Source organism: Ctenopharyngodon idella, chromosome 5 (genome assembly GCF_019924925.1).
Source record: "Ctenopharyngodon idella isolate HZGC_01 chromosome 5, HZGC01, whole genome shotgun sequence".
NCBI lineage: Eukaryota > Metazoa > Chordata > Actinopteri > Cypriniformes > Xenocyprididae > Ctenopharyngodon > Ctenopharyngodon idella.
This window is the reverse complement of record NC_067224.1, coordinates 2,997,253-3,017,376: the sequence shown is the minus strand read 5'-3', so window position 1 is coordinate 3,017,376 and position 20,124 is coordinate 2,997,253. Positions and strand designations below refer to the sequence as shown.

Below are 20,124 nucleotides of genomic sequence, written 5' to 3'. Positions count from 1 at the left end.
AAACAATCTCCAGTTGAGCGTCTACAGATTTATCTCTCCTCATTCCACATTAAGCCACACAAACTTCAGCCTAGTTATCCCTGAGATTTACTGCTCCTGATATTCACCACGCCACATTTACTCACCTGTAGGTCAAAGCTGCTTTGAGGATTTTGTCGTCGCTCTGTTCTTTGGCCAGCGGTCTGAACCTTCTCTAATGCTCCTATGAATGAGAATGGGGGAATGTAAACACACAGACGTATATAGAGATATTTTTCCAGCCCTTTAGATGCAATCTCACCTCGTATCTCCTCATCTCTCAGCCGGCGAATGGCTGCACGAATGAGTTTTCTCTCTTCATATTCACTGGTGCTTTGCAACTTGAAAGAATGAAAGAAAAAAAAAATAGAGGGCAAGACACAAAAACAGCAGTTAGGTTGACATGACTGATATTTAGACCCACAGAGAATGTGCAGCCACAGAATTGCTGGTGTATGTCCACAGAATTCAAACAATTCAATGCAACTGGTATCATACAGATTCCTCAATATAACTTGGATGAAGTGTAGTACTCTCAACTCTGTTTAACACATTTACTATATTTAAGTCATTTCTGTCTTTTTTTTTACTGCAAAAGAACAGAGCAGAAAAACTACATAAATTCCATGTGCGACTACCAATAATGTTGTAATAAGAAAATACTCCATTATCCCATTATAATCAACGAAGCTGTCTACACTGGAAGTGCCCACAACTGTGTAACAGATGGTAGAGTAGACTAAATGAATTGTCACACTACACTTTACGTTCCATTGACTTCCATTCAAATGCATGCGAATGCATCAGACCGCACAAGTGCACTCTAAAAAAACTTTTTTTTTTTTTTACCCAAGTTCTGGATTGAGTCATTTTTTTGGGTTATTTTTTCCAGTGTTTGGGTAGTTTTTCTGTTACCCAGATCCTGGGTCAGACATGACATAACCCAGGGGTTGAGTTATTTATCGCAAGCTTTTTGCGCCCTCTTCAGGAGAGAGCAGTGCAGCTCCGTCAAATTGGTGCATGCCTTCAGTAAAATGCAGGTTTGTGTACATTTTATTTTATCTAAAAATTCGTTATTGTTCTTTATATCGTTTAATTTTATGCAAAGCAACATACAGGGGTGTGATGTGAGTCACCTAAATGAGTGCTGCGTCGGTCTTTTGGCGTGCTAATTTTTTTTTATTTATGATTTTATCATATGATTTTATGAAGTTAGCAGTTCCCCCGCCAAATGCGAGCCATTTCTGGCACGAGATCCAGCGCTGTTACAGTGGAAACAGGACAACAGAGACTGGTCGATTACACTTGAATTACTTCTAAATGTTTAATTTTTACTTCTAATATTTGTTAAACGAGCTTAAATGTAGGCAATATGTATTAAAATGATATAAAATATGCTATACTATAAAATATGATAGAAATATGATAGAAAATAAAGGAATTATCATGCAAACCAGTGCTTGTGTGGAGTATTTTAAAAAAAGTTTAAGGATTTAAGTTAATCCGTAAACATTAATTCATGTTTGAAGTTAAAAAAAAAAAAAAAAAAAGAAGCTAGTATTATAGTAAAAATGAACCAAACCAAACCCTGGGTTAAATGAACAACCCAACTTGCTGGGTAAAATCAACCCAACATGTGTTCTGTCCTATATTTGCCCAGCACTTGGGTTGAAAACAACGCAAATTAGGTTGTTTAAGAGTGTGTATATGAAAAGTTTCAGCAACACTTTAGTTTACGGTCCAATTCTCACTATTAACTAGTTTCTTATTAGCATATTACTAGAATACTGGCTGTTTATTAGTACTTATAAAGCACATATTAACGCTTTATTCTGCATTACTATATTCTAAATCCCTTAATCCTACCCAATACCTAAACTTAACCACTACCTTAATTACTATTAAGCAGCAGTAATTAGGAGTTAATTGAGGCAGTAAATCCATAAGGATTAAGTCGTAGTTAATAGTTAGTTAATAGTAAGAATTGGACCCTAATCTAAAGCGTGACCAAAGTTTCGTATTACACTGCATTCCAAGGTTCAAGTTTGGTGAACTCTTTCTGGATTTTCACGCCATGTTGTAATTACTGTAAATAAAGCTCCGAATTGCTCTTGTGGTGCTTTGATGTCATACACCGATGGGTCTGCACAGTGCCGCTTCAAGTCGAACACACCTAATAAATCTGCAGTGATTCTGACTTTCAATTCTGACTAAGGAATTCGCATCACATGAAGACGTGCGACCAGTAGAAGATCGATAGGTCACGCTGTAACCTCTTGTCTGAATTAAAAGAACGCATACTTTTGCAGTAAAGTCGAGTAGATTGAATAGTTTTACATCTATAATGTATTACTATTTGTTGTAAGTTGAATTCATGTCTATAAAAAGACACCACAGAGTGTGACGTCATATCACGACTGTTACAGTGTCTATAGAAATTTTGTGTGAAGTCTATTGTGATTGCGGCTTAAAGACTTATGCTTGCTTTTTAAAATAAAGACACGGATGTACTGCAGTACAGCAGATTTGTATCGTTGCAAAATACAATACCGTTTAAAAGTTTGGGGTTAGTACGATTTTTTTTTATGTCAACTTTTTTTCAGCAATAATGCATTAAATTGATCAAAAGTGACAGTAAAGTCACTCATTACTTTCTATTCAGACTCCTAAAAAACTGCATCAAGTTTCCACAAAAAGCAGCACAGCTGTTTTCAACATTGATAAGAAATGTTTCTTGAGCAACAAACCAGCATATTAGAATGATTTCTGAAAGATCATGTGACACTGAAGACTGGAGTAATGATGCTGAAAATTCAGCTTTAAGAATAAAATTACTATATATTCACAAAGAAAACATTTCTTTTAAATTGTAATAATACTTCACGATTACTGCCTTTACTCTATTTTTTTAATCAAATAAATGGCAAGCAAAGGAGATTTCTTTCAAAAACATAAAAAAATCTTAGCAAACCCAAACTTTTGAATGGTACTGTATATACCAGGGTTCCTCAAACAGTGAACTGCAACGGTAGCACAATTTTACCATTTCTACAGTTTAAAGTGAGCAGCGCATCAAAACAACGGAGCGGTTCACACCACAAGCGCTCAGGGTTGTTTATGGTAATGATCTTTCGGCGCTGTATCGTCTAATATTTTTATCTCGAGCAAAGTGTGCTTCAAGCCCTGCTTCTCTCTCCTGCTAAAGATGCAAAAGCACCACATTAAGAGCTGCAGATGACATGGTTATTTTAACAACAGTAGCAGAAACACAGTGAGCAGCAAAATAGATTAATACTTTCGCTAAAGCACTGCAGAAAACGAGAATGCAGCAAATACATTTTTCATCTGTCATATACTCATCTTTGTTGACTATTTAGGATTTTTTTTTTTCTTTTACAAAGTATTACTGCTGCCCAGATGGAAATTTATAAGTATTCTATAGAAGTACTGTCGTACCTCCGCTGGGAAGCAAATATAGAGACCGGACCGAACTTTAATTGAAAACCCCTGGTATATACCATTTTACAGCCCAGCATCTCATTACTGAAAGTAAGAGTTTATTTACATTTCACTGAAAACACCCCATTATACAGAGAACTGAATGCACTTTGCATGTGTTCTTTGGCAGCATTCACAGATAAACAGAATTTAAACTTTAGTCAATCTCCATTCATTGCTTTCATCAGGAACAATACACCTTTTATATAAAGAACAATAAAACTTTAACGTTGAACAATAGGACTTCATTTGGAATGAGCTCATTGCAGCCTTTTGTTTAACACTAACAAAGAACTTAAAGTACAACATTCCATGCAGGGCAAAAACACTTATCAGCCTTCATCTCCAGAAAACTACGAACACAATCACACTCAAGGAATGTTGACAGGAACAACACAAGATCATCATTAACAAACATTTTATGTCTTTATACATGGCCTTACCAGTCCAGTAAGTTCTTCAATGTCATGAATAGCCTGAATCTTCCCTGATAGCATGTCTAAAGAAGCTGTCAAATCAGGACTGCAAATACAAGCAAACAAGTTCAGATTCAAAATGTAATGGTTCATGCTACGCAAAATGTTTCATTGTGTTTTATACAACAGATTTCTGCAGATTAAGGCATATAAATTAAAAAAAAAAAAAAAAAAAAAAAAGAATTCTTCATACCAGCACTGGTTTTCTTTATCCTCATGTCTGTGTTGGTGGGCACGTCTGAACCGCTTACTGGTTAGCGCTGCCTCCATTTCCTCAATCTCACAGCGCCGCAGCTCCCGAATCGCTGTCCGGATCAGACGCCGCTCGTCTATGTCGATTGTTTTATCAAGCTGGAGAAACAGAGAGCAAGTAAGCTTAAAGTATGTAAATATATTATGTTGGGGAAGCAGTCTGTGGGGTAAGCTGTGCCACTTTTTATTTACATTGTCCTCTAGGCACAGGGATCAGAGATAAAAAAAAAGAAAGAATTATATTTCAGAATATGCGTGCTACAGTTTGAATATAACACTGGTTAAATTATGGAAATACTTAGATTTCATTAATATGAAGACATCTGAAATATTAACATAAATTAGCTACATATATATATATATATATATATATATATAAAAAAACTATTTAACAATGCATTCTTCTTCTATTTTCGTCTTATTTCTTGCAGCACATTACTGGCATTTTCTTATATTCATTCATATGCAAACCAGAAAAGGGTTAAATAATAATAAAAAACATTTTTTTATATAATTTTAATTATTTATAATAATAAAAAACATATATACAAATATAGTTATTTGTTTTATACACACATTTAATAATGACTGAATACACAAAAAAAATGCTGGGTTAAAAACAACCCAAGTTGGGTTGAAAATGGACAAAATTGTATTTAACTCAACTATTGTTTAAAAATTACTATAATGAACCCAAAATATGTTGGAAATTAACATTTATTAATATGTTTAATAAATGAACAAATGAACAATTAAAGAAATAGTTCACTTTCAAATAAAAATTTCCTGATAATTTATTCACCCCCATGTCATCCAAGATGTCCATGTCCTTCTTTCTTCAGTCCAAAAGAAATTAAGGTTTTTGATGAAAACATTCCAGGATTATTCTCCTTATAGTGGACTTCAATGGCCTCCAAACGGTTGAAGGTCAAAATTACAGTTTCAGTGCAGCTTCAAAGGGCTTTAAACGATACCAGACGAGGAATAAGAGTCTTATCTAGCGAAACGATCGGTCATTTTCTAAAAAAAAAAATTAAACTATTCAATCATTCCCTATTCAACTTACGGAAAAAACAGAACTGGCGCCACGTTCGTTACGTAAGTTGAATAGGAAAGGCGTAGGACTTACAGCATGAGCTTTTTGAAGAACACGGAATCGCGTTCTGGTGGAAGCACTTGTGATGCGATCATTTGTGCCTATAAAGCATATACATTTAGATTTTTTTTTAGAAAATGACCGATCGTTTCACTAGATAAAACCCTTTTTCCTCGTCTGGTCTCGTTTAAAGCCCTTTGAAGCTGCACTGAAACTGTAATTTTTACCTTCAACCGTTTGGAGGCCAGTGAAGTCCAATATAAAGAAAATAATCCTGGAATGTTTTCATTAAAAACCTTAATTTCTTTTGGACTGAAGAAAGAAGGACATGGACATCTTGGATGACATGGGGGTGAGTAAATTATCAGGAAATTTTTATTTGAAAGTCGACTAATCCTTTAAGTTTAATGAATAATAATTAATAAACATTTATTAAACTGCTTCTTAATAAATGTTCACCTTTTGATTATTCTTGTTGTCTCTAGTAATTATGTGTCTGAATTTTAATTTCCAACCTATTTTGGGTTCATTTTAAGCCAGCCATATAGTAATTTTTAAACAATAGTTGAGTTAAATAAAAACTACCCAGCAGGTTGGGCAAATATTTAACCCAACCGCTGGGTTAAAACAACCCAATTGCTGGGTTTGTCCATTTTTACCCCAACTTGTGTTGTTTTTAACTCAGCATATTTAGAGTAGTTTTATGGTAACTGGCGAACATACATGATGTATATTTTTAGATAAATTTGTTTTGACATAAAATTCATTTTACCTGCCAGGTACTTTGCTAAAATAATTAAAAGGATCACACATTTTTAGTTCACATGACAAACATTGTGCACAGTGGCCTAGTTTAAGAGAGTGACACATTTACCGACCGACACATATTACCCAACTCCCTCTAATTGAGAACATGACCTGGAATGTCCAGATGAAGACACAAAAGCAGGTCATCTGTACAGCAGGTGAATAATAAGGGGTCTATATTCACTCTAAAGCAACGGCATGTAATCAGTATAATCTGCGAGTGCTCTACATAACAGAGCCATATTTGTATAATAAAATGTTGGAAACACGCATGCTGCTGTTCTCAAATTATTCCAGTGCCAAATGGTAGTGTTTCCATTACAGAGGGATTCAGCAGATGCACAATAGCTTTTAATGTGCTAGAAAATCTGTACCCAATCTGTTGGATATTTTGAATGCTTGCTCAATTTTCACTTTTGAATTTTGCTATCAAGTGTTCTCTGTGAATAGGCCTATAATTTGTGGGCATCAGGGAGCCGCTATCTATATGCGGGGTATTAAAATCGCTTTTGAATACACACTCGGCTGCTTGCTTTTCACTTTTGAATGCACGATCACGTGTACTCTGTGTATAGGGAGTGGTAGTTCTGATTTCACATTTTAAAAGATAAGATATTTGTCAGTGACCCTCAGGATCTGTAACGCACCACATCCTCCGCCATCGTCCTGTCAGTCATCTCTCCTAACTCTCTTCACGTGATAAAAATCTGACTCCTGCTGCGACTCTGCAGCTCGTGCTGTATGGAGCAGAGCAGACGCTTTCAGTTTATAATTGTAGCATCCATTGTCAAACTGAAATGGTTTTTATGTCTATATAAAAAAAAAAAGAAAAAAAAACAACAACAGTGGGGGCATTGCCGTGGTGGCCAAGTAATGTAATTGGTTACCCGGTAACGCCGACTACCGCAAAAAAAAAACCTACAAAAATTGCTGTCCCAAGTGGAAAACCAATAAACTGTTGCCAGATATCAATTAAAGTGTTAGTTCACTCAAAAATGAAAATTCTGTCATTTATTACCCACGCTTATGCCGTTCCACACCTGTAAGACCTTCATTAATCCTCGGAACACAAATTGAGATATTTTTGTTTAAATCCGATGGCTCCATGAGGCCTACATAGGGAGCAATGACATTTCCTCTCTCAAGATCCATAAAGGTACTAAAAACATATTTAAATCAGTTCATGTGAGTACAGTGGTTCAATATTAATATTATAAAGCAACAAGAATATTTTTTGTGCGCCAAAAAAAAAAAAAAAAAAATAACGACTTATTTAGTGATGGCCGATTTCAAAACACTGCTTCAGGAAGCTTCAGAGCATAATGAATCAGCGTGTCGAATCAGCGGTTCGGAGCACCAAAGTCATGTGATTTCAGCAGTTTGGCGGTTTGACACGCGATCCGAATCATGATTCGACACGCTAATTCATAACGCTCCGAATCTTCATGAAGCAGTGTTTTGAAATCGGCCATCACTATATAAGTCGTTATTTTGGGGTTTTTTTGGTGCACCAAAAATATTCTCGTCGCTTTATAATATTAATATTGAACCACTGTACTCACATGAACTGATTTAAATATGTTTTTAGTACATTAATGGATCTTGAGAGAGGAAATGTCATTGCTCCCTATGTAGGCCTCACGGAGCCATCGGATTTCATCAAAAATATCTTAATTTGTGTTCCGAAGATCAACAAAGGTCTTATGGGTGTAAAACGGCACGAGGGTGAGTAATTAATGACAGAATTTTCATTTTTGGGTGAACTAACCCTTTAACAAAAAAAAAGGTCCTAGAAAATAAAACTAAAACTGCATATTTCCAAGATTTGAGAAAATCCACAGAAAAAAAAAAAAAAAAATTCTTCCACATTTTGACACACAAATTACACATTATTTGGCAACACTGATGGAAAACTAACTATTTTTTAAACTAATTTTTAAATTTTGGCCTGTGTCTTCGAGTTTGTCTAAAGCTGATGCCCTTCGCCTATATACAGTTTACTGCTTGTGAGGGATGTTAATGTTTAATCAATGATCAATTAATCACCGTAACCAATTTCATCGATTAAGCTAGGGCTGCACGATTAATCGTAATCGAATCGAAATCACGATTTGGCTTAGTGCGATTATGACATCGCAAAGCTGCGATTTTTAATTATATAAATATGTACACAGCGTGTTAGTGAAAAGCAACACACATCAAATATACAAACTTTCCAAACATGAGAAGCCTTTATGAACTTCTTTTCTAACAAAAGACAACAATTAATGTGTTTTTACTCCAAACTCACTTCATAACGTCAGCTGAGTGTTTGAAATAGCATTTTGATTAGCATTGGATTATAAATATACTTTATTATTACAGAAATACCCGAGAAGGCTAGAAGAAAACATATAAACCATGTATTGTTGAAGTCGTCTGTTTATTTTATTCATGTTTAATTAATCAAAGCGTTTTTTACCTTTTTTTTTTATTCAGTCACAGTGATAGCATGATGCCCATTGGGGATTTCCTGAAACAGCATTTGTTATATGGTATATTTGGAATATTTGGAGTATCTGCTCAAGGGCGCCCTCCGGCGTCCAGTATGAAACAGACATGTTTAGCGCCAAGTAAAGCTCACTCAATCCTATTCAGGGTAAAAATAGGAAAAACAATTCCTCTCTCTAAAGAACTTTGAGGGGAACATATAATCAATACGTTTTTCTTCAGCGTACATAAGTGTACAGGGTTTTTTTTCCACAGTGGATGCATTAGAGGCACGTAGTTCATATTAAATACATGGACTCCATTTTTGATTTTGCATACCTCCTGACAAAAATAAAGAAATTATTGAGACAGATTTTTATCATCATAATATAATATTTGATAATAAATCCTTAGACCTTTCTAATGATTTATAGACATACTGCTTGCATGTTAACAGGTAACCCCAAATTTTGTCATACAAGTTTTAAATATTATTTTCTAATTATTATAGTTATATTTATAATTAAATACTAATGCTAAATACTTTAATCATGAAAGTTATTACAACAGTAATATTTCTTCTTTGGTTTAATATTTTTATTTAGCAATAATGATAATAATAATAATAATAATAATAATAATAATAAAAATAATTATATTAGCACAAAATTTCGGCCAAATTGTGCAGCCCTACAAACAAGCAAAACAAGCCTGGTATTGTTTATACATATTTTTTTTTTTTTTTTTTTTTTTTTTTTATAAAATTGCATTTTAAATCACAAATCACAATTTTAACCAGAAAAATCGCAATTAGATTTTTTCTCCAAATCATGCACCCCTAGATTAGTATTAACGTTGAAGCTTAATCGATTAATTGATCATTAATTTGAATGAAAATCAATTATTAATGTTGCTGTAAACTGATATCCCGACTTTCTACGTGTGGTTAGGATGTTACTGCATACCCAGTTTAAAAAAAAAGTTGTTGGAGGGTATGTGGCAATGGTTTATCATCAGTAGGAAACAAGTGTATTGGGTGGATTTGACTTCCTATGTCTTATCAATGCATCCATATTAAATACCCTTTGTGAAGAATGACAAGGCTTTTGAGTGAAAAACTTTTTGTGAACACTTAATTTAAACAAACAGAACCATATTAATCAACACTAAATAATCTACTATTAAACTTATGTGGTCAAATTAAACATTAAACTCTCTACTTTTAATTTTAAGTGGTCATAGACATCATTAGTTTAGCTTGAGAGGTGAGCTAGAATTTAATAACCTAAAGTAACCCTGAAATCTCACAAAGAGTAAAAAACTCTTCATACATTTTTCAGTTAATGAAAATGCAAGTCATCTCCCTTTGTGTTCCACAGAAGAAAGTCTTACAGGTCTGAAATGACATGAGGGTGTGTATTCTATATTCTTTCATTACGCTATTATATCAAATGACAGTTATGTCTTTGAGTGTGAAAAATAAACTTGTTTGCATTAATGCCAAAAGTATTGTGACCATAGCACAAAAAGTCCCTGCAATCATCTCTGAGCAGTAGCGAATCCAAGTCTGATTTTCTCTATTTTAAAACAGGTTGGTCTAGGAAGGTGTGCCATCATTCTTGTCTCTTATCTTAACTTCTTTCAATATTTTACCATCATTCAACATTTTGAAGTTGGAAGGAAAGGTGGTGACAGCATGGAGAAACAAATGCAAAAGCAGCTGTTTGGCAGCTCAAGCGTTCAAATATTCATGACACTTGCTTTTGGTATTGCTAAAGCACACAATCTGCAAGAGTTTTTCTCTACTGAATATTCCCTGATTATGAGAACAGATGGAAACGCAGTAGACGAGCACCATGCAAGGATGAGCGCATTCACATCTGGTATTAGCAGTCCTCTCAGGTGGTCCGATCACAAGTGAACAGTAGTAACTACAGGTGTAATCGGGATCCAACATGTCTTGGAGATGACCAGCATGATCTAGTTACTCTAAGGTATGCATTTTGGCCAAAATTACGCATTTACATTACACGGTTCAACCCATGTGGCACAGATCGGACATGACCCAAGAATGTGTTAGCAGGAAAAAAACACATGGATTCCGATATCCTCATTCATATGTGAAAATGAATCTGATATGAATGTGCGCATTTGTGTCTGCCATGTAGTGACACTACTATGTGGAAAAGACTGAGTTTATCAATATTAACTAACCAACTGTTTCTAAACGGTACAGTTATGAGTCAAACCATTAATAATAATTAATAGTCCAATAATTCAACAGTTTCACTTCTTTTGGAAAGCTTTGTCCTTGGGAAATGAAGGTAGGAATGATGGAAACTTCCAATTTTCCATCGATCTTAGTGATGGAAACAGATGCAAAGGCAGTGAGAGAGAGATACAGAGAGAGAGAGTGAGAGAGATGTGAATCAGCAGTCCATTCCAGCCTCAGAGTGAGTATGCCCATATAAGGACACAGGCCTCATAACCCCGCCCCTGGACTGTGATGCAGGCTAAACGAGAGCAGTGAAGGTCAAAGAAGGAGAGCTAGATAATGAGAGTATTAGTGACACACATTCAGGAAGATGAGCAATGACCTGAAACACTTACCATCTCAATGAGACCCAACATAAACATTTCCCTTTCCTAGACGTTACTTCCTTAAAACATTCCAAAGGAAATCCAAGTTCATTTAGGTTATTCAAACAGTCTTAATAGTGTGTTTTTGGTATTCAGGTAGTCATCAAATGTGGGATTTTCCTTTCCAACGCAAAAATCTAAGAATATATTTAATGCCCTCTTTTACAATAATAGTTCAGCACTATACGAAGGACCACACATGCAAGTTTTGTTGACGTTTGTGGTACATCTAAGCTAAAAGAAGCTTTTCAAAGTACAATTTTCAGAACAGAAGGGCTGTTTCCACATGTAAAGCCCTCAAACAAAACAAGCTTTAAGTCCTCTTAAAATGTTATTTATAAATAGTTTGGATAGAGCAGCGTCACTTGACCTAATATAGGGATGAACAAAATTATATTTTTTCAAAACTAACCAATAGTTGGGTTATTTGAATGATTAGTCAACTATATAGGTGACTAATCATAGGTCTCTATATAAAAACTGATCTGAATGGTGGATTTAAGGTCATTTTCAGGGTCAGGGATCACAGGACACAAAATCATGCTTACAAAGTACTGGACGGCAACAATGAGAAACTCCAAGGAAAAATTAATTGCTGGATTTCCCAATATTTCCACCATTAAATCTTTGAAAAATATTGACTCAAATAAGCAAAGAATTGCTGCTGAAGAAAATGACAACAAGAAGATTTAGAGAATGTATCAGGTGAATGGATACAATGTTATATCAGTGATTTTTACAAAAAGAATAAACGATCACTCCAACAACAAAAACAACATCATGTTTCTGTGGAGTTTTATTTTCTTTATAGCTAAAAGAGGTGTGGTTGGGGGTGCTGGCTGGTGGTAGGGATTGCAGAGCTCACTAGCACTCAACAATAACATGAGTTTGGACTACCTGTTTGCCTGAACAATGGAAGATGGGGCACAGTGCACTAGGCAGCTTTGGAAAAAATTGCTCTAATTTTACTTGCTAAACCCAATCTTTGGTCCCAATGAGCGACTGCTCAGAAATATGCAAAAATACATATCCTGACTTTCCTGGACAATACTCCCAGTCCTGTTCCTGAAATCTCTTTTAAACTTCTTGCATTATCTCACCCAGCACCTGAGCAGTCAAAGGACAGCAGATGTCAAGTCACATGACAACATGAATCATGACATGCTAAATCAGATGCTCCGCTATCCACCACAGTCAGGATGTGAAAAAGAAAAATCCTCACTGATCTGAGCGTTCTTTCCAAAGGTCTGTTCAGCAGAAGCCATTCGATTTTTATAAGTGACAGTTGGCCATGTGACGTGGGTTTATCCATATGCCAATTTTTTTCTTTTCTTTTTTATAAGATTTTTTTTTTTTTATTATGATAGGACAGTAAAGGCCCATTCGCACCAAGAATGATAACTATAACGATAACTATATTTGCGTCCACACCAACAAACGATAACGCTCTGTTTATTCTAAGCTCACGCGCTGCAGTTTCAAAGTGTGTACAACATGTTTTTGCTGTTCTTGTTGCATTTACACGGCTTTACCAGCAGATGTCCTCAGCATGCTATGTTTCGAGTGAATAGCTAGTGTAATCGATCTAATCTAACAGTGAATTTACCAGACAAAGTCAATATAGTAGAACAAAAACAACGCCTAGTCTTTTTCACTGCAACTTCAAAGGAAGCAAGACAATGTTGTCGAAACTAGCGCTGGATATCTGAGGTAATTTTACGTTACACTGTTTGCTAGCCTGGCATAATCTCATCGTTAATACTTCTCACCATTTATTCCGAGGGTATGATCGATTGTTTTCCATATATCCATTTTCTTTTTCTAGGAAAGGTCCGTGAGCCGGGACTCAAACTCGGGTCGCAACAGCGATATATGTCGGCGTGCTGCCCACGAGGTTATCGGCACCGACCCATATGCCAAATTTTAAAGGGCTAGTTCACCCAAAATGAAAACTCTGTCATCAATTACTCATCCTTGTCATTCCAAACCTACAAGAACTTTTTAATTAAACCTGAGTTTTCTGTCCCTTCATTGAATGTCTACACACCCAAACCTTTGGCACTTCAAAAAGTTCATAAAGAGATCATAAATCTCATCTAAAAGTTTCGAGTGGTTTAATCAAAGTCTTCTGAAGAGATTTGATTGCTTTATATGATGAACAGATTTAATTTAGGCTTTTATTCACATATAAACATTTTGAAGCATCAGCATTTTGGTTGTGTGGATTTTCAAACCACATGGGGGTGAGTAAAATAAACAGAATTTTCCTTTTTGGATGAACAAACCCTTTCAGTTTACACAAATGATCTACATCTACAAATACTCTCATCCAGAATGTTAATTTCTAGCTGCAAGAAAACTGATTTTCAGATTAGAATGGCACCAATTTATTGCCAAAGAAAATATGTGCCATTTGTGACCAGAAGTTATGGCAGTTGTGCTGCTATAACATCAGGGTATCCACTACTACACATATTCTTGGCGACCTCCAGCGATGAGATCGCAGTCAATCTGCCCAGGGCATGACTTAAACATAACAATGACACAAATAAAGCCTATATTTAGACTTTAATAATCTGATCTGCTTCTACATTTTTGCATTATGGAGATTGATATTCATTTTAATGTTTTGGTAAAAAAAAAATATGTAGAGGTCACAAAAAAACAACAAAGATTGACACTACAGTTTATCAGACTTGAATGACAATTCTGTTCTCCCTCCAAGTTCTACATAAACAGAAGCTGACTATTTAGTCCATAGGGATGAAATCAGGAAATGCCTTCATCCAAGTTTAAGAGAACAGCTATTAAAGCAAATAAACATATCTAATGAAAAACTAATTGAAACTTCACAATCTTTAACAAAATGGCCTTTTTATTTACGGTGCATAATTTTTTTTTTTTTTTTTATACACGTGTTTCTATAAAAACTAAAAATAAGCCCTGTGGTGGTCAGCAAGAAAGTTGGAGAAACCTCAACATTTTCACTAGCCATGAGGGACTGTGACACTCCTGACCTCTGTGGAATCGTGTCTCAGTGACATCCAAACATTCTGAAGAGCGGAGAGTGGAAAATATTTGAAGGGGGAGATTTGGGGGTAGTGTTGAGTTATTTGAAGGACAACAGAGGTGGGAATCTACTTTCAATCTCTCTTCAGTTCAGAACTTCACATAAAGGTTCAATTGGATTTGTTTAGCAGTGTTTACAGTTACTGTTAGAGTCGAGAACATCTTGAGAGTTTTTGCACAGTAGGAGACAGCTGTTCCCACAACACTTTTAACAGTTATCAGTGAATGTATCCTTTAAGTGTATATGCAGCCAAAACCAGCTTTTAATAGAATCTGACAGACTGTCACACAATACCAAGATGTCAGTATTTAATACCAATACCACAATGCAACAATTCTTAAATTAAATATATATGCCTAACAGTCAACAAAATAAGTTAAAACAATGTCATGAAGCCATTTCAGCTATTTATGACTAATTATGAGGAACTTAAGAGGAGCGGTGAGTGGCTTTCCATCTAACATACAAGTCCTATTTACATTCCACCAACTTGAAACAGACTGACCGTTTACATTAATAACAGCCAAATGCACTTTGTCAAAATGCCCATTTTACTATTCACACATGTAGCTGCATTAGAGCAAGCAGCCGCAAGAGATCTTCATAGCATATGTTGCCATACACGTTTGATATGCGTCTTGTCGATCGGACAGCTCTAGCATATTGAATTAATTCAATACTTTTTTACAAATTGATTATTGACTTCAGCTCCAAACTACTTGGATATTTGACATCCCTAATGTGCAAAGTTTCTAGCAGGTCGAGGCTGGTCATTTTTAGATGATATTTGGTCTAAATGCTCTAAAAGCTGCTTTGGCCTAGGTTAACTTGCTTGGCCTTGGCCCACCAAGATGGCTAAGCTGGTTGAGACCCAACAACCACCAACAAAACTATGTACCACCTAGTTTTAGTCAGCCTAATTAGCCTAAGCACCTCATGCTGGCATGACCTGATTTTTCCAATGGGGTGCCCTTTCCAAACGTAACTATGCACAGTGAAATAAGGTTGAAAATAAAGGGCTGTATTTATTTTTCCCTATTGCTCTGAATGCAGGTTTTGTGCTTTGTGTTATGAGTCCTGATGCATTGACAGTTTAACCCATGCCTTACAATTTAGCTTTATGAAGCTCATGACTCAAAGTGATTATTCAATTCTGTAGGAATTTGTGACGCCATCCTTTATTGGAAATTTTCTATTAGGAACAATCCTGAAAAGTTGTCAGCTTTGACTCCACATTTGCTCTTTTCAGAAACTGCATGATGGCATATGCTGTAATTATTTTAGGGACAACGGTTTTTCAACCTCCAAGGCAATTTGGTCTGTGAAACACTTGAACCATTTATCCCAGTACTAATTAACAAACCTATCATATAGCTTTCCATTTGCAGTCAGTTTAATGTTGCTTGAACGTGGAGTGGCATGTTTAGTTTTTTAAAATTTAAGCTTTTTCCTATATTTTTGAGTCCCTTCTCGATCTATATTACCAATTTGTAGGAACTTTTACAAAAAATTAATTTGAACAAATGGCATGTAATCGACACAATACAAATAGTTTTTTTTTTTTTTTTTAAACTTCTTACGAATAACATTCATTTTGCTGTCAGTTTGAACGCTGTGATGTTGTGCTCACATTGGAGCATTATGTAATATCACATAACTGCAAATGAATAGGAAATTCCACTGGCAGAATTTGAATAAATATTTGTCTTATCTTTGTAATAAACCTGAATTCTTCAGTATTTTGCCCACGAAAGCAGAATGCCTGAGTACATTGATAACTGAGACACAACTCATCAACTTGATCCAATTTTGTTCAGCTGCAGCCTGCAGAATGTGTTTATTCTCATGTATGTTTTCCACACATAAAAGCATATATGATACGCAAACTCCTGATAATTTTTTTGATATATTCCCAATATACAAGAATGCAGTGGTTTTTACAGACGTAGCACTTTGCAATGCTTTCACTCCAGTATCGGATCCTGGCATAAGCGGCACAGGCAGTCGTATAGGGCATCTTCGTTGTCTAACGCTGCTCCCACAATCCCATTCCCACACAACTGCTCTCCGTTCCACCCACCACTTTCTTCCCTTCCAAGCACCTCATATCTCGCCTAAGGCATCAAGACCGCCACTGCACTGACTCAAGAGAAACCAGTCAGATGTCATTTTTTTAAAGACTAGTAAAAGTAAAACTGTACTTCGAAGGTGTTGCTGTTCACTTGGAACGGATACAGGCCCGTTCTCACGGCAGAGTTCTGTTTCATCCTTTGCTTAGGAGTAAAAAGAAGTTTAAAATATGCAAGCTGTGGTATACTGTCAGCAAATGTGTGTATACTGTTAGGGAGTGACGTTTAGATTAATATGGAAATATGCGTTCGGTTTCCTCCCAATAACAAGATAAGCGCACAACAAAAAGGACAGCAGTGAGAAAACAGCAGTTAAGAAAGCATCACAGCGATGAGGATATGTTTGCACAAGCTCTGCAATTCAGCACTCCAGTCACGTCACGTTTATTTATATACCACTTTATACAATAGATTGCTTTAAAGCAGCAGCTTTACAGAATTAACATAAAAACAGTTCCATTGTCGCTTTTAAATAAAATTACAACTTCAGTTTCTGCTATACAGCAGCTCTCCAGTGTGCTCATGTTTTAACTCGTGTCTGACCTCGATGGACTGAACAGAAGAAATTAACCAGAGAAGATTTCCATGTCAAAGGCGGCGGAGTCTCAGATCCACCTATTACATAATCACTATGGATCAATGGTAGTCCGAAGGCATTTACCAGCCGGAACAAACCTTTCCGAAAAGTTCGCTTTGGCAATCTCCAAACAAGCTTCAAACTGTTAAAAATGACATCACACTAGTTCATTCTTCGATTTCGCTTGAAGTATATCTAGGCCTAAAGGTTAATAGTGCAATTATATATGTGTTTTGCATACTCTAATTCATCCCAGACATTTGGGACTTTATACTGGCATCTATCCACCTGTATGCATGAAGTTTGTTTATTATCTCCTGCTTCTTCACACCTCATCTGTTTGTTTGGTTTCGTCTGTTTTTATCCGTCTCATGTTGCACACACTGACTCACACTGTAATGTGTGACTGTTTGTTTAGACATTTCATTTCTCCACTCACACTCGTTCTGTTTGGACTGTCTGGTGGGTCACACACATCTGTGCCATCACTCTAGACTGCGCTGCTGACTCATGTTGTGTCTGTAGTATGTTTATTGTGTTCGTTCAGCTTGTAAAACGCCTTGAGGACTGTCTGAAAATGCTACATTACGCAAAGATAATTATATTATTAATGTGCTCATCTCTATGACATGAATGGTCATGTAATGCCAGCACAGCGGCCATTTATTAAAACATAATTTTAATCATACGACCCATATTTATATATATATATATATATATATATATATATATATATATATATATATATATATATATATATATAAGGGTTTTCAAGCATCAAAACAATAAGTGTAATACAGCAATGAATTGTTGTTGTTTTTCAATACATCAGATTGGGTGCTGTTTAATTTTTTTGTTTCTTTTTTCTGAGCAAAAATTAAATATCATATATTTTTACCATGACTTACAGAAGACACCCACTAATTTAGTGTAACAATCTTGTCAGGGATATTTAAAGCAAAAAAATCTATTTATGCCATATTAAAGATTAATTACTTTTACCCCAAACGCTAATTTTTAAACTTTGCCACTATCCTAGGTTTTGCCCATTTGTCAGCAAAATTTTTTTACTCATTTAAAATGCAATAAAATTTAGTATGCTCACTTATTCTTTTATATATTTTATAAGTGTAACACTTAATGACAATGGAACATTATTTCACCCACATTTTGACATTTTATTCTCTTTTTTACCTGCACTTAATGTGCTTTCTATGTATATAAAATCACTTTTGTAAATTTCTATTGATGCAGACATCTAAATATGATTTTTTTGATACTTGAATTCCCTATATTATATATATATATATATATATATATATATATATATACACACACACACACACACATACACATTATTGGTAGCAATCATCCTTGTCATTGTTAAGGTTGAACAATAAGAAGCTTTTCAAACGGATCTCGTTAATTTTTAACCACTTTACAACATGGCACGTGTTTGAGTTCGAACATTATGTTTACACTAGCAGTTTTATCATACAGATGTGAACAGTAGATAAAGCACGTACCATTGTTTTTAGCATTATTAGTAAAGAATCCTGTTTAGTGATGCTAAAGCTAATCAATGCCTGTTATAATTAAAAAAGTGACATTTGTGAGAGCTGAACTTACCAGATTGCGGAGCGAGGACTCATCCATGCTGGAGTATCTCTTCTCTGACATCTTCTCAGACATTTTATTATCGCTATGAATGGCTAGCTCATTCGATACGAGTCTAAAATACGCGTTAAATAAACCGTCATATACACATAATAGAAAGGATCGCTGTGAATAACGTTACACTAAAGAGTAGGTCTCGGTTCGTATTCTTTGTGAAGATGCTCTCTGACAAAAACCCGAACAATCCGTCTTGTTCAGCAGTCTAAATAAAAAAAGCTTCAAAATTAAAAGCTCTCCTTGTTAATGAACGGCAGCCGTTTGTTTCCATACAAACTCCAACCGTTTCACGGTTCACAGCAGCGTCAGACGGTCAGACTACATGCCTTCGGAGTCACAAGCGGTGAGTGATTTGAGTTGAAGCCCCGCCCCTCATTCACCGCCAGCCAATAACAGGCCGGCAAATTCAAAACCTCACACGCTTGAATGAAAATGTTAGTGGCTGATTGGTGTAACAAATTATTACATTGTTTGTTTGTTTGTTTGTTTGTTTTACAGTAGGTATATAATTTGGCACTGCGATTTGGCAACTATGAAGTCTGTCACACTTTCTTTTTCTCATTTCACTTAATTTCCTCCACGCCCTGTCTGCTGACTAAACCACTTGTGCAATGACATGAAGCCAGAACTCACTCACATAGCCTGCAGCAAGATAAGACACGTAACTACACTTTTTAAACCAAGAAACATTAAGAAAATAATATGAAGAATATGGGTGAACATATCATTAATTCATTAATGTTCAGTGGCCGGATGCATGAACTGCTTGCTTAGACTGGTCTTACAAGTTAGTCATCTATTTTTTTCTTCTTCAAGAATGGTCTTTTTTTTTTTTTTTTTTAAGTCAGTTACATAAAAAGGTTGATTGGTCTAATTTTAATCTGAAAAGTACGACTGATTGCCCCTAACTATTTGGTAGTTGGTCAGACTGGTTCTTAAGACACAGTCTTTAAGTGTTAGTTCACCCAAAAATGAAAATTCTGTCATTGATTACTCACCCTCATGTCGTTCCAAACCTGTAAGACCTTTGTTCATCTTCAGAACACAAATTAAGATATTTTTGATAAAATCTAATGGCTTATGAGGCCTGCATTGAGAGCAAGTTAACTTAGACTTTCAAACGCCCAGAAAGGTACTAAAAATATATTTAAAACAGTTCATGTGACTACAGTGTGTTATGAGGTGACGAAAATACTTTTTGTGCACCAAAAAAAAACAAAAAAAAAACTAATTAACGACTTTATTCAACAATATCTAGCATTCATCACTGAACTAAACACTGCTTCATGAAGCTTCGAAGCTTTACAAATCTTTTGTTTCGAATCAGTGGTTCGGAGCACTGCCAAAGTCACGTGAACCATTGAAGTTTCGAAACACTTATGATGCAACGAAGCCTCGTTTACTGAAATCACGTGACT

General features: G+C 35.5%; 1 protein-coding gene across 3 annotated transcripts in view; it reads right to left on the bottom strand.

The window, feature by feature from the left end:
- The window catches only part of smtnb (smoothelin b), an 83,422-nt gene extending 64,377 nt beyond the window's left edge, over positions 1-19,045 (bottom strand). For 2 of the 3 annotated variants that reach the window (XM_051895017.1, XM_051895019.1), the window contains exons 1-5: positions 18,662-19,043; positions 4,186-4,343; positions 3,960-4,038; positions 281-359; positions 126-202 (exon numbers count right to left, since the gene is read on the bottom strand). In XM_051895017.1, the coding sequence (XP_051750977.1) occupies positions 126-202; positions 281-359; positions 3,960-4,038; positions 4,186-4,343; positions 18,662-18,724 (456 nt within the window). In that variant the 5' untranslated portion in view covers positions 18,725-19,043. Of the gene's footprint in view, positions 1-125; positions 203-280; positions 360-3,959; positions 4,039-4,185; positions 4,344-18,661 lie in introns of all 3 variants that reach the window. The other variant, XM_051895018.1, reaches the window with a different exon arrangement.
- Between the last annotated feature and the right edge of the window lie 1,079 nt (positions 19,046-20,124).